This window comes from Syngnathus floridae, chromosome 14 (genome assembly GCF_059516105.1).
Source record: "Syngnathus floridae isolate MCC-2025c chromosome 14, RoL_Sflo_1.0, whole genome shotgun sequence".
In the NCBI taxonomy this organism is placed as follows: Eukaryota; Metazoa; Chordata; class Actinopteri; order Syngnathiformes; family Syngnathidae; genus Syngnathus; species Syngnathus floridae.
The window spans coordinates 4845242-4860034 of record NC_142426.1 but is presented as its reverse complement, the minus strand read 5'-3'; the positions used below and the strand labels follow the sequence as shown (position 1 = coordinate 4860034).

General features: G+C 46.9%; 1 protein-coding gene and 1 long non-coding RNA gene across 4 annotated transcripts in view; one reads left to right on the top strand and one right to left on the bottom strand.

The window, feature by feature from the left end:
• The window catches only part of LOC148387191 (uncharacterized), a 32771-nt gene extending 21126 nt beyond the window's left edge, over positions 1-11645 (top strand). For all 3 annotated transcript variants that reach the window (XR_015862416.1, XR_015862417.1, XR_015862415.1), the window contains 2 exons: positions 7359-8258; positions 11380-11645. This is a non-coding gene — a long non-coding RNA (uncharacterized LOC148387191). The remainder of the gene's footprint in view (positions 1-7358; positions 8259-11379) is intronic.
• On the bottom strand, positions 149-13808 carry dspa (desmoplakin a). The gene is made up of 24 exons (XM_088395474.1): positions 13376-13808; positions 12005-12089; positions 11746-11864; positions 11477-11648; positions 10298-10423; positions 10090-10149; positions 9840-10007; positions 9657-9761; positions 9483-9578; positions 9160-9285; positions 8920-9078; positions 8682-8836; positions 8306-8432; positions 8046-8232; positions 7775-7962; positions 7373-7554; positions 7154-7292; positions 6870-7063; positions 6630-6792; positions 6458-6541; positions 6264-6371; positions 6013-6111; positions 4125-5939; positions 149-3819 (listed from the first exon to the last, which is right to left on the bottom strand). The coding sequence occupies exons 1-24, from the start codon at positions 13648-13650 to the stop codon at positions 619-621; spliced, it is 8133 nt and encodes a 2710-aa protein (XP_088251600.1). The 5' UTR covers positions 13651-13808; the 3' UTR covers positions 149-618.
• Positions 13809-14793: the final 985 nt, after the last annotated feature.

Here is a 14793-nt window from a genome sequence, read left to right as displayed (position 1 = left end):
TGAAACGTATTTGCCGTATTTTGTAAACAGATAATTGGCGCCGCCTTATGGCAAGAATCGATACTACTCGCCTGTAAATTTTTGCTTTTACTTTGCAAATACATTTCAGTATACTATATACTACATAAAGACAGAGCGGAATCAAAAGTGGAAACAAGGTCTTTATTTTTTTTAAGTAATATTAATGACAGTAGTATTTTACAGCTGATCAGCACTTTACTAAGTCAGTGTTTAAATGCACAAAAGCATTTGAATTGAGCTTTTTTTCATTCAAGGATAGAACATCAAAACTCAAGCTACAACAAAATGTTATAAAAAAAAGCAAGAATTACAGAAACTAAGTTGAACAAGCATTTTCAAATAAAACACTGCACTCTGCAATAAAAAAAGCCATGTTAAAATGTATATTATATATCATTTACGCAAGGCTGTGGATTATAATGAGTTTAAAAAAAAAAACACCAGCTCCAAACACAATTCATATTCAATTCTTAAACATCCCGAATTCTCATATATACCATAAAAACCTTTAAAATGTTTAATAGGAAAATAGTTAATAAAAATCTAGTTATTAGGCAAGTTATTCTTTTAGTCTGTTCTGTGGACTAAAATGTTGACTTAATAGTTGGCACTTGTGTTGCTGGAAGCGAAGCTATAGCTGTATGTAGATGAATAATCTACACTGCCTCTACGAGACCCACTCCTGGAGCCAGACCTGGAGCCAGAGCGAGATCCTGGGTTGGAGACATTGTAAGGACTGCTGAGTCCCTTTGATGACACCGAGGAGGCCTGCAACATCTTCATACCGTTGCTCTCTTCCACCATGCAGCTATCCATGGCATCCTTATAGGAGATCTTCAGTTTGGTCTTGGGACAGGTCAGGTTTTTCGGATAGCTGCGGACATCCTGAAGTTTCTGTGCGCCCATGCCGTCCAGCCAGCTTTTGCGAATGGCCTCCTCAATGCTAATGCGTTTTCCAGTGCTGGGCTCAATCAGGCCTCCGGTCATGTATTGGAATTCCAGGAACCTCTGGCCGGCATCGTAAGGTAGCCACGTCTCCTTCACTGCCTCCGCTGCTGACATCCTCCTCTTGGTTTTCACATCCTCAAAGCCAAGATAGGCTTTCTGCGCCGCCTTCAGCTTGCTGGCCATGGCTTCGTCGATGACACACTGATGGACGGCGTCCTGCAGTGTTAGTCTCTCTCCCGTTGAGGGGTTGATAATTCCTCCGGTGCACGCTTGGGCCTCCAGGAGTCTCTGCGCCGTGATGGTATCCACGATTCCTCTTCTGTGTGCCTCAGGAATGGTGATCTTCTCCAAGGTCTCTGTGTCAAATATGGCCGCCACTGGGCTCTGGTCATCAAACATCTCCGGGGGAGAGACGGTAATGGAAATACTATTGAAGCGCTTGCGAACGGTCGGAGAAGACGGCGCGGCCTGGGTGGGACTGCTGCAAGTGATCACGTCGTCAGCGCTGTTGGTTGAGATGGTCATCTCGGTGCCACTGCTCCTACTGGAAATTTCGTCAGCAAACTGGGTCAAGGTTAACGTTCCAGCGCGATACTGATCGAGGGATTTCTGGTCGATGATTCCACGCGCCATGCAGTCCTGAATGTCATACTGGGTCCCCGTCTTTCTGTCTACTATCACCAAGCGTGTCGATCCATCCGAGCCTTTGATAGTGATTTCTTCCCACTCGCATTCCTGCTCTGACAAGTCCAGAAAGGTGTCATAGTCGATTAACTCGCGGTGATAGGCCTCTCGCACGGACATCTCCCGATTAGTGTCCGGGTCGACGATCACCACCCGCCTCTTGCGAAGAACGTTACTTCGGCTCTCTTGTGACACCTTAGCTTTCTTTTTGTCTGTTAGAGGCAGGAGTACCAGGCCGGTCTTGGGATCCGTGATGCATCTCTCCTTTAGCTGCAGATACGTCAGGTTCTCCTTTGTGTTGGGGTCAAAGAACCCTTTTGTGTCGTCCCCTTCGTAAGTTAGGATCTCATTCATCTCCTGATCAAAGTATCCTCGTTTATAAGCAACAGAAATGTCAATTCGATGGCTCTCTTTCGGGTCAATGATCCCACCGCTGGCAATCTGAGCCTCGAGCAGACGGATTCCGTGGCCTTTCTCGATCAGACCTTTCTCGATGGCCTGGAAAAGGGAGATTGTCTTTCCTGTGGCAGGGTCGGTATATCCGGTAACGGCCTTTTCCGCAGATAGCAACTTGTTCTTAAATTCTTTTCCAACCAGGCCTCTCATTGTTGCCTCGTCTACGGTCAAGAAGATATTGTTTACTGGGTCAACAATGAAGCCGGACGCAGCCTGGGCTTCAAGGAGCTCCAAGGTGGTCCCCCTCATGAGCAGACCTTCCTTCATTGCCTGATAAAAGGGCCATATCCTGTCGTTGGCCTCATCATAGATCCCTGCGATGCAGGTCGATCCGTAGAGGTACGACTTGAGCTTATCCTCGATATCTTTGCAAGTGAGCTGACCTTCTCTCAGCCTTTTCAAATCGTTTTCATCCAGCAATTCAGACTTGATCAGCTCCTCCAAAGGGACTTGTCCACGGAGCCCCGGGACCGTCATGGGTTTTTCTGGGCCCTGAAGCAAGAGTAAACCGTGAACGGGTTCCACTGTGCACTTCCTCCTAAGGTCACCGTAGCTGGTCTTTTCTCCTGTTGTTGGATCCAGGTAGCAGGCGGGTCTTCTGTTCAGAGCCCTGTAGAGCTCCTCATCGATAAGATTGCGATCCAGGGCCAAATCTTTTGGCAGGAATACACTCAGAACGGGGTCCAAGATACCCCCGACGGACTCCTGAGCCTGCAGCAAACGGAGCGCCGTCTCCTTGTCGATTCGGCCTTGTTTGCAAGCCTGGCCCACAGACAACACTTTACCCGAGTAGGGATCCTTGAAACCGACACTGGCGGCTTCAGCTTTCACCAAGGCGTCTCTGTCTTCTGTGTCCACGATGCCCCTGGAACAAGCGGTATCCACGGGCATCTTGTCATTAAAAGCGGGGTCTGCTATGTAGCCCGTAGCTGCTTGAGCCTCCAATAACATGAGCGCGCTCTCCGGGCTCAGCAGGTTTTTGTTTTTGGCTTCGGTGAAAGGCATTTTCCCTTGAGAAGCGGTCATCATGCCGGCGATAACGCCCGTCCCCTTGAGATTCACTTGGATGTCAACGGCTACCTCGTCCACGGTCTTCTTGCCCTGCAGCAGCAGCTCCAGAGTGGCCTTGCTGATCACGCCGCAGTCACAAAGCTGGTGAGCTGTGACTTTGCGACGCACCCCATCAAATACCAGCTTGGAAGGGTCGATGGTGGCCACCTTCATATCCGTCTGCGTCTGTCTATTCAACGTACTCGGCCTTTTCTGCAACCTCTCGATCTCTCTCTGCAGCGCGTCTCTCTTGAGGCTCAGCTCCGTCACCTCCTTCTCTGAGCTCAACAGCCTGCTCTTGTAACGTTCCTCGACACTTCGAAGCTCTCTCATCAACCTCTCGATCTCGTTCTTTAGACTCAACCTATCTTGATCTGTCTTGGACCTATCCGAATCCCACTGCCTGAGCTGGGTCTCCTTCAACTCGTACTGGCTCTTCAAAAGGGTGAAATCCTTGAGAGCGCTATTTTTCTCATCAATCAAGCGCTGCTTGTTCCGAAGCTCCGTCTCCAGGGAATGTTTGATGCGGGCCAGTTCCTCTTCCAGGCGCTTGTGGCGGTGTTTGTCCTGGTCCAGCAATTTCAGCTTTGAAAGCAAATCATCCCTCTCCAGCAGCACCGCGCTGTACTTGCTTTGGGACTCGTGCACCATGATGGATGTCTGCGGAGATAGGAGCAAACAAAAGATTACAACACGCCAATAGAGTTTGCCAAAAACAAACATCTGCTCATGTGAGTTGCATTCGGCCGTTAGTGATTGTTAACTCAGTGGAAACAAATCTTTGACATCTATCGCCGTCTTTGGCAGTGAGTAGCAGTGGTGTTTTCTTACAAAACTTCTCGTATTTGCTAATATTACATAAATGCTTCATATTTAAGACTCCATAATTGTTCATGCAAAAGCAGAAAATTAGGGGGAAAATTTTGGATTAAGCAGAGGCGTTCCTTCAGTGCAATCAAAAATACCTCAAAGGACTGCTTTTGGAATTTGTCTATTTCGACCATAAGCTTTTCTCTCTCCTTGGTCAGGTCGTTGATGAGAGCCTGGAGCTCCGCTGTCCTCTTGTTGCTACTCTGAAGTTGGACGTGCAAAGCTGAAATCTGAGATGCGTTTTCCCCGTCAACGGTGTCCCTGCTCATTCTCAGCTCATCCCTCTCCTGCCTCAGGAGCCTCAGCTCCTCCTCCTGCCTCTGTCTCTCCATTGTCATGTTCTGAGTCAGAGCCTTCAGACGTTCTATTTCAGCGGTGCATTCATTGAGGTGGCGGCTTTTGTCCTCGATGGTTTTGTACAGACTTTCATTTCTCTGGTTGAACTCCACAAGTTGGAGTTGATCCTGGTGGAGCTTCTGTTTCATGGCCTTCAACTCAGCGCTCACGGCCGCCAGTTGGTCTTTGGTGACTTTGTGCTCCCTGAGGCTCTTATCCCGAGCCTCCTGAAGAGCTCTGAGGTCCTGCCCAAACTTCTTTTCAGTGTTTGAAGCCTCAACCTGGATGGACTTGAGGCTGGTGATGGTGGTGGTGTACTCTCGGCACGTTTTGGTCACCCTCTCCAGCTCTGACTCCAGCCTCTTTCTGTGTGTGAACTCCTCCTGGGTTGCCTTCTTTTGCTTTTCCATCTCAGCTCCCATGGCATCTAGAGAGCCTTGAAGTTCTCGGATACGGCTCTGGAGCCTGACGGCGCTCTGCTCGGCCTTGTTCCGGTCACTGGTCTGCTTCTCCAGCTCAACTCGAGTAATGCGAACCTCCTTCTCGGAAAATTGCAGCTTGTTAATCATCTCCAGGCAGGATTCGTTCTCCGCCTTGAGCTTTGCCTCCGATTGTCTCAAGAGATTGATTTCCAATTCCAAGGCCCTCCTCTTCTTGCCTTCTTCGTCGATATCCCGGGTGAGCATGCTGATCTGCCGGCCTTTTTCTTGAATGTTTTTGTTAGCCTCCTTTAGTTTGAGCTCGTCCTCATCTCTCTGCTGTGTGAACTTCCTGATTTGGACCTCCAGCTCACTCCGCATCCTCGTCTCTTGGGTCAACGACGTCCTCTGCTGGTTGGTCTCCATCTCCGCTCTGTTTTTTTGCTCTTCGGCGTGGGCGATGGAGAGTTTGAGCCTACGCAGCTCGTCTTCGAGATCTCGCTTCTCAGCGATTAGCTTCTCGTACAGGCGCCTCAGCTCAGCCGAGTCCTCTTCCTTCTGCTGCGAGGCTTTCAGGACGGTGGTCTTGGTGACGTGGATCTGGGTCTCGTACGTTTGCTTAAGTTGACTGATCTCCTGGGTGCACTGTGTTCTTACCTTTGAAACTTCTGACTCGGCAGTGCGGCGACGGGCCGCCTCCTCCTCCAGCAGTATCTTCAGCCTCTCCAGCTCACGTTCTTTGTCCTTGACCGTCTTTTCCAAGTCAATCTTGAACCAGTTGAGCTCATCCAACTCTTTCTGTCTGCGGCGAACAGCCGCCTCAAACTCTTCCTGTTGGCTGGTGTAGCGCTCTTCGGCCAGCCTTTTTTTCCTCTTTTCTTCTTCCAGTTGGTACTTAAGGCGGTTGAGCTGGTCAGTTAGCTCTTGGATCTGGCTTTGGGTACTGTCCAGGCTCTCCTTGGCAACAGAGACTTGGATGGATGTGGTTCTCTTGACTTCCTCCAGATTAATGAGCTGGTCTTTGGACTGGCTGAGCTCCAGCTTGAGGCGGGCCAAGGCATCTTCCAGAGATTTGTTTTTCCCGCCAGAATCCCCGAGCTGTTCCTTGAGGCGCCTGATCTCCTCCTCTAGCAGCTCAATCTTGGTGTTCCTAATCTGAAGACAGAAAACCACTTTAGATCGGCTTGATCATTCACTCGCCTTGAAACGTTCTGGCACTGCAGCTTACCTTCAGCTCTTCCATGTTCTTCAGCAACTCCCCAAGAAACTTATAGTAGTCACCTGAGCGAGTAAGGAGCTCAATGTAGTTGGACTGGATGTCAGATGCCTGATGAGAAGCAGAATTCCAGAATTGACTTTCCAACAATAATAAACTGAAAACAGGATGAGGTGTCCTTGGTTCATGATGACAATCCGTTGCTATGTAATTAGCTTCTAAGCAAGTGTACGTAATGAAGTGACCAGTGAAGACATGCTTACCTCCTGTCTAACAACAGTAGCAGGGGACTTGAGCATGGTTCTCTTGATGGGAATGTTGAGAAGCGTTTCCAAGCCGGAACTGTAGGAAGCCAACTGCAGTTCATAGTCCTGAAAAGGCATCCGAACAGAGATGAAGATTGAGCCAACCAAGATGATTTTTGTTTCTAAGAGCACACGCCTGAAGCCCGACCAACCTTAATGGTGGCAGCGCAGGTGTCGGCGTGTTTATGGACATCCTCCACCTTCTCCTTCTTGCCTTTAATTTCACCATAAAGTATCTATGGAAGGGTTGAGAGTTAAATGACACTTTTCCATTGTAGCTACTTGATATGCAAACAAGGAAGCAGGTGATGGGTGGAAACATGCCTTCTGCTGGTTGAGGTAGTCCGTGGCCATCTGGATGTTGGTGAGCTTCACATTCTGAAGGACATCCTGGCGCTTCCGGGCATTGTTTATCCACTGGTCCATGGAAGTACTGCTCTGATGATGAGTTTGCAGCTGCTTCTCATGCTTCTCCAGATCCCACAATCTGAAAGAGGAAGTGAGCCAGTGGGAAGGATATTTTGCAAGAAGCCAAACAAGAATGGAATGTGAAGGTGGACTTACCGGGTGTCGATTTGTGTTTGGATGCGGCGCCAGCGGTCAGAGAGTTGACCCACCAGTTCTGCGTATTTGGACAAGTCCACGTCACACCTGTGGAAGGACTCTGAGACTTGACCGTTCCATTGAACCGCTTTGGCTAGCGCCGACTCCATCGCAGTTAGCAGGTCTTTTTTGTGGTCCAGCTCGATCTTCATTTGCTTTGATAGAATTATAAAAAACATCATCATCATCTGACATCATCTGAAATCGTAAGGAAACAAAATTTAATGTGTAATGTGAAAAAAAACCTTCAGAGTGCTCTGGTAGTTATCCAGCTCTCGCGGGTCCAGCGAGGCGGTCTCTTTTTCCGTCAGGCGGGCCTCGTGGACTTTGACAACGTCTTCAACTTGGAGAAGAGTCTCGAGCAAGGACTTCAGCGCTGACACTCTGTGGGAAATCATTAAACAGCACAGAAATGAATGTGGAGTCTGTTTTTGTATATTTCTTTTTCAGAAGGAAGGCATTACCTTTGGATATAAGCCGAGTAGAGACCCTGAAGCCCTCCCAGTTTCTGGCTGATGATTTCCAGCTCTGAACGGAGGAACTTTGCTTGCTCCGAATCGGGAGGGATCCCTTCCAGCTGCTTGAGAATCTTCTCTCGTAGATGCAGGTATTCGTCGTGAATGTAGTCCAGATCTTGGTGCACAGTCTGGACATCAACATTGTACGCGACCCATTAAATCCAGCATTGTCATTTTCGATGGTGCTTATTGTACAAATAAGTCAACACGCATTCACAACTGTGGAGTCGAGCAACAAAGCAAGCGTTTTGTCGGAATCAAAATCCTCGTGGCAAAGCACTACTTTTGTCTAAGTGAAGCTCCTCAACTCACTCTTGTCATTTTCCTACAAATTAATGAGTGCCACACCTGCAGTTGTTCGATGTGCACTAAGCAGTCTTGCAGGCTGTTTTCCCCCGAGCAAATGTGCAGATGGCTGGTGAGTCCGGACTCGGACAGTTCCAACCTCCGCCGGAGCTCCTGCAGACTGCTGAGCAGTGTGATGCTGAGGGCCTGGATTTTAGGAGGCGCAGGTTTGCTTGGCTCCTTGGTATCATCTGTAAATGAAGACAAAGAGAAGATGCATTCAAGGAAAACCATTTGACAAATCCAGCACGAGGGTCATTTATGGCCAACTCACTTTGGCCGGTCACCTGGATAACCAGGGTGTCATAATGGGTCTGGGCTCTATCAAAGTGGCTCTGGATGTTGATTCTATCCTCTTCCTTGAAAAGGTCGCAACCTTGACTGGTGCGCAGGAACTCTTGGTAATGGGTCTCCAGCCTTTTGATGATGCTGCGGTACTCCTCGGGACGCATTTTCGATATCTACCGTACAAAGGGCGACACGTGAGGTAAGCAAAATCTGGAGTGGAGTGGAGTCGAGGTTGTCATGGCTTACCATGGACGCTGTGAGAGAGTTGATGTAGTTGATGTCTTTCAAGCAGTACTGCCACGCGATGAGACTCTTGATGTTAATGTATAGCTGATTCCAGATGGCAAGGATGGCCTCGTAATACTGCTCATTCCTGGGAAACAAGTCCAAGATACGTAGTTAACACACAGTTGATAAATCAAGTCAAAAATCTTTGTCCCGTCGCTAATCGATCACTGGAATAATTCAGCAGCAAAATCTCCATTCGGGGTGCTGCCACCTACTGGTAACTGACATTATTGTCACTGTGCCTACAAGCCCAGCTTGCTATCGTCGCACCTGTTCTCCAGGTTTGGTCATGTGACGTATTATTATATGTCTAGATGTGAAATTGTGGTCTTACTTGGCGGCGAGGCCGATGCTGAGGGGGTTTGGCGGGGGGATCAGCAAACACACGGAGGGGATCAACATGTCCAGACCTCCTGGTCCGGTCACGAGCCACTTGCTGCGCTGCGAGTTGTCTTTCAGTATGCCCTCATTCCCTTTGAGAATCCCTTTCTGCAAAAAAAAAAAAAAAAGATCTATTTCAGCACTCTATATGTCGGTTCTACTGTCTTCTCGTGAGAACCAAATCTACTCACCTGGTCCTGCTTGAAGTCACACAGTGCCTGAACCATGATGGGGGTGTTGGTTGCAGTCGATTCCTCCGGGTTGCGGGGCTTCAGCCTCACAATTGTCTTGGACTTGTTGACCAGGCTTTGAACTTGTCTCTTATGCTCCATGATGCGCTCCTTCTCTTTCTGTAGACAGCAGAACTTATATTCAATGCACCCCCCATAAAAAAATAAAAATAAAAAAGGAAGCAGATTAGCAATCGCTACCTCCAGAAGTTTCACAAGCTCCATAAGGTTTTCCAGCGGCGTGTTCCTGTTGCATGTGAACTTGGTCTGGATGTTTTCACGGTCCTTTCTCAGCTTTTCGTAGGTCTCATTCGCCTCCTTGAAAAACTAAGCAGGAAATTTAATTCAGTTTTGATCATATTTGACAAATTTGACAAATCTGGTGCTATTGGGAGCTTAAGATCAGGGGATGCTTTGAGAATAATTGTCAATTTTTGGCTATGTGAAGCCCTTTGAGACTGTTTGTGATTTAGGGCTATACAAATAAACTTGACTTGACTTGACTATTTTTGATAAGCGCTTACTTGGCTGTAGGCTGCGTTCTCCTTCAAATGAATGTGAATACACTTGGTGATCTGGAGAAGCCAGCTCCACTGGGTCTGTAAGGTGTCCATGTAGGCCTGAGGAGGACCAACACCCACATTAGTACAGGAACGCACATACTCAACATGATCAGTGGACAGAAATGAAAAACTCACTTCAATCTTATCAGAGGCCGGATGGTTGTTGCTCAAAAGGCCGTCAGCTTTCACTTTGAGCTTGTTTAGCTCCTTCTCCTTCTCCTCCAGATCTTTCATCAGCCTCTGTGTGAAGAAGGGGATGAAGATGAGAAGGGGAAAAGAAGGCACCAAGTAGGAGGAAAAGGAAGAGCGCGAGCTTACCGAGTAGCCCTCCTGCTTCTTGGGGATGTACTGCTCGATGTTTTTGTCCCCCCAGTCGAAGACCAGCTCTTCCTCCTCCTTCTCGTTCACCCACATGATGGCACGGAAGATTTCCTCAATGATGCTTTGCAGGTCACGCAGCTGATTCACTCGGTTGTGTGACATTTTCTGCGGTTGAATGCACACCAAGTCAGTTCAAATCTTGCACTTTTGCTTTAAAAATTATTTTCTTTTTTGTTTTTTCCCAAACCTGCAAACTGTCCCATTCTTGTTCCATGATGTAAAGGTTGGACTTGTCGCCCCTCATGCCCTAAAGACAATTCCATTTTTATTGCCTTTTTAGTTTCACACATGAACTCAGTTAAGAGGCGCTTGAAAATACACACACAAACACACACACACACACACGCACACACTCAAAAGGTCACAGTAGGGTTAAATAGAGCAACACTGCGTACCAGTTCGTCACGGGCCCGGTCTACTTCCTGGCTCCTTTGAATAGTGCTGTGGAATTTGTTGTGGCTCATGATTTGTTTCTCAATCGTGGCAGAGTCGTCCCCCCACGGAGCCGTCTGAATCATGCGCTGCAAATTTAACAATAATGCGTTCTATTAATATGTATACATACATTAAAAATATCTGGGAAAAGAAATTTTATTGCATCGTAAATAAATGTACCCGGTGAAGTTCTCCAAACTGTGGTATTCTGCTCTTTCGCCACTAGGTGGCAATCTATACCCATGTAACACTCAGTTGCAAACAGGAAACTATTCCAACTATGCCTCTCTTTGTTCGGCCCTGCTCTTTTGATAAGAACGACCTCTGCCTGTCCCTGCACTTTACTCCCGTTTTTTTTTTTTTCCCCCACTCTCTTTCGAGTCTTTGTTCGCACGCCACTCCCTCCTTCCATGCTTAGTGGGCTGAAGCCACACAGGACGGCCTCTTTCACCAGCAGGACTAACACAGGTAGTAAAAAGCAGGCAGATCACATCAGGTGTTTTGTTCGTGTCAGAAAGGTGGGGGGAGGTTTTGACCAGGGCGTTTTCCCAGAAACATTTTAGACCGGCCCATTCCTTATAACATCTGTGTCAAATGTCACACTCATTTACTGTTCTTTTTGGGCCTCCCTCTCACGTACACACGTAGCTTCGCCCCCTCCAAAACTGAGCCGCCATATTCCCCGTCATTGTTTCACTCCTCGGCCTGTGGATCAGGTTTTGGCACTCTGTCAAGATGGTGTCAGTTACCATCAGGTCCGAGGGAGTGATAGGGAGAGTGTGCACTCTCCTCCTCCTTGGGTCATGCATGCATTTATCCACGTAGCTTGAGCAACTTCAACACGGCACCTTCAATTATGTCCAGCGTGTTGCAACTTGTTTTTTACAGCAAGAGTAAAAAAAAAAAAAAAAAAAAAAAAAAGCAATCTTGTCGAAGCATCCAAATATGATCAGAACACAAAATGAACTATGTCAATAATATCAAACTGGCACAGTTTGTTGTCTATGTATTTACATTTGCTTTTATTTTCCCTTGCTGTCAGTGGTCAAGAGTTTTCCCTGCCCATTCCCATAAAAAAATGACGATGCTGGGATTCCCGCTGCCGACATTTCACCAATCGATGCGGTGTGCTGTCTTACCTTCTGCTGGCTAATCCAGGCCATGGCATCTTTAAAGAGCCTCTCCCCTTCGGCGGAGGCGCCCATGCTGCCGGCGGCGGCGCCGCCCATGCTGGCCGTGTTGCGTTTGATGGTCATGGTTCCCATGAATTGCTGTTGGACACCGCCGTACATGTGCTCCAGCTGGTTTAAACTGTGAGTTGCAAACAAATGCAATGATGCTCAACCTGACTGACAATACCCAATTTTTTTTTTTTTTTTGGTGCGCTTAGTAGGTTTTTGTAGCTTACCTGGAAAAGACGTCATTGGGAATGCGCCTCTGCTGCAGCTCCATGCCGTACGTCTTCAACAGGTCCATATGGTCGGCGGCCATCATCAGCATCTTCTCTGCTTCCGCGGGAGGTCCTCCCTGGCATGACAGTGGCAATGAATAATGAATAAACCACCCTCATCAGACTGGTATGCCAACTTTTTGTTGATCAGTCAACAAGCAAGCGCTCATCTGCTTTGTGCTTATTTCTAGCAATGGATGTCGAGAAGAGAACTTACGCTCTGCAGGATCATCTTTGCTCTTTGCAGGTACTCATGACTCACTGCTTGCAACTGCATAACTTTCTCCTGCATGTCCTCCACACTGCGATACCAGAAAGCAATAAATATTCGGATCTTGACAAGGCAACTTTCATTAAAACGGCTGCCAAGACAAATTGCGATGGCTTTCACGTTATGAGGTTTTTGAGCACATAATCATTCCAAACCTTTATTGAGCAGAAATCCTTTTTTTTTTTTTTTTAAATTATATATATTAGGGGAAAAAACCTGTCAGTTCACCACTGGACACGTCATAAAGTCGAAAATCTCATTTATCGCCATCTAGTGGAAGCTTTTAATTGTTCTGCGGTGTCAGTATAAGTCAAGGGCAAAGACAGAGGAACAAAGGTACAGTAGTTGTGATGGATTATTTAATATTTAATGCCATTGAAGTATTTGCCATAGGAAATCATGTGAAGGCTCAAACATTGAAAAAAAATTTCATAACAAAAATAGTATTATAGTCTTATTAACTATATAATGTTATTATGTATAACAGTATAGCCTTCGTTCAGGTTTAAAGTTTTTAGTATGCTGAAATTCATAAATGCTTCTGATTTTTTTTAATTTAATGTATTGTGAAACCAGCCGTATCTTTTTCTATGGTTATCATCACACTTACTGAGCTGAGGACTTTCTACTGTGTAAAGTAAACAAATATAAACATGAAAATAGTGTCATCATCAATTCTATAGGAGACATTTCAAGTGCCATGATATACCATTAACAACTGTATACAATTAAGTTTCCTGAACTTCCTAAAAACGTATCAGTTGAGGTGTTATTTTTGTTTACCATCCCACAGTTTGAATTATTGACCTTTTCATTGTAAAAATAGAATAAAATACAAGTCAAACCATTCATACAACACAAGGCCTCGTTAATAAAACATTAATAGCGACAGCTTGCAAACGTCCAAAGGTCTGAGTGAGATCACGGCAGATGGGAATTAGGGAGGGGCGTTCCGAGCATTTCCTCTGTTATGGTCACAACCTTCCTTAAGCAAGAGGATTCCATGGTATCAGTTACCCCATAGTCATTGCGATAATAGTTTGTTTAACATGCTGATTCAGCACAGTTCCGACTATTCCCTTTTTATTTTTCCCCTCTGCTACTACTACCGCTTTGGCTTCAGGCTGGATTCTAATTGTAAACAGCATTCTAATAGTTTATTATTATTATTATTATTATTATCTAATTTATTATTATTATTATTATTATTATTATTATTATTATTATAGCATTTTTTAAGTTATGTGCTTTGGAATTGACATGTTTGATGACGTTTGAGCCAAAGCAACAGGTAGTTATGGAGGAACCTCAACTTACTTTATCACTCCTCCTCCGCCACCGCCGCCGCCAGCTCCCATGCTAACTTGCATTTTGCGGCCGCCGGTGCCACCTCCGCCGTGCATGGAAGACCTGGAGTAGGTGGTCTTGTAAGAGTAGCCGCCGTCCCCCATCTGGTATTCCCCTCCTTGGAAACCGTTGCCAGATGTAAAAACGTCGTTTCTCATGTAGCTTGACGACGACAAGTCCGGCCGGGAATTACTCCGCTGGCCCATAGACGCCAGTCTGGACGTGGAGCCGCCGAACATGCTCATCTCGGGCACGGGCTGCGAGACCTTTTTTTTTTTTTTGATGTGGGGAAAAAAAAATCAGCCAGATAGGTTTTAGTGTTTTGGGGGGACAGACCGTGCGCCCTTTTGCCCTGCGTGGCCGTCTCCTGGTGCGCTGAGTTCGGTCTGCTGTGAATAGGCGGAAGCTGCGCGCTTTTGGATCGCAAAGAAACCACACCTTTCACTGTGCGTGTGTGCGCGCATTTACGAAACACTCCTCTCTCTAGCAGACAGGCAGAGGACTGAACTCTCTCACTGACATTTTACAGAAGGGCTGACTGTACATGTAAAACTTTGTAAACTTAGGGAATTGCAAGCGCGCATAGCCAATAATAATGATGCTAATCATTGAACTGGGAATTGGACTGTGACTTGGAAAATACTCAAAGCAGACTTATTCAATTAAAATCTTTATCAATGTTTGTGTTGAATTTGAGTGAAGCGATCTAAAAAGTCCAAATGATTTGTTCTACGTCATTCAGACTGCCTGCAAACATAAATTTCCTGTGTGGTGACTTTTCCGTTGGCGTCAATTAAATGAAGCCTCAGCAACAATGGAGGGGGGGGGGGGGGGGGGCGTTAAACCGATAGCGGTGGTTTCATCAAGAATGTGTCGTCCCAGGTTCAACATTCTTGAGGTCAGAAGGAGGTCCATTTGAGAAAGCAGAGGCTGTCGAAAAAGTCAGTGACAATCGGGACCAGCCCTTCCCTTTTCGTCTGTGCTGCGCGCTCACGCTGCCTAATTGCGCCGTTTGCATGCGGCCACATGCAGGTAGGCGTGTCAGGAGTGCAAGGATGAAGCACGCAACTAAAGTGTCGAGAAAGTTGCTGCACACATGCGTGTGTTTATTTAGACATGCATGGTATGAGGGGCCGCCTGGGAAAATCTGCATTTCCGTAGCGCGCATGAGGCCCTTCGTGTCCCCATAAAACGTCGGCACCGACAGCAAGAGACAATGCGCCCTTTGCTGATCTATTGCAAACTACAGCGTCTTGTAGTAAACGTGTGGGAAAGAAAGGAGGGCGGGCATGGCCGTGCATAAGAACTGGAAGTTCTCAGAAAAACCAACACCCGGAGGTGGAATTCTACCTACCCTCCTCTTCCTCCGACGCGCGCTTGTGGGGGGC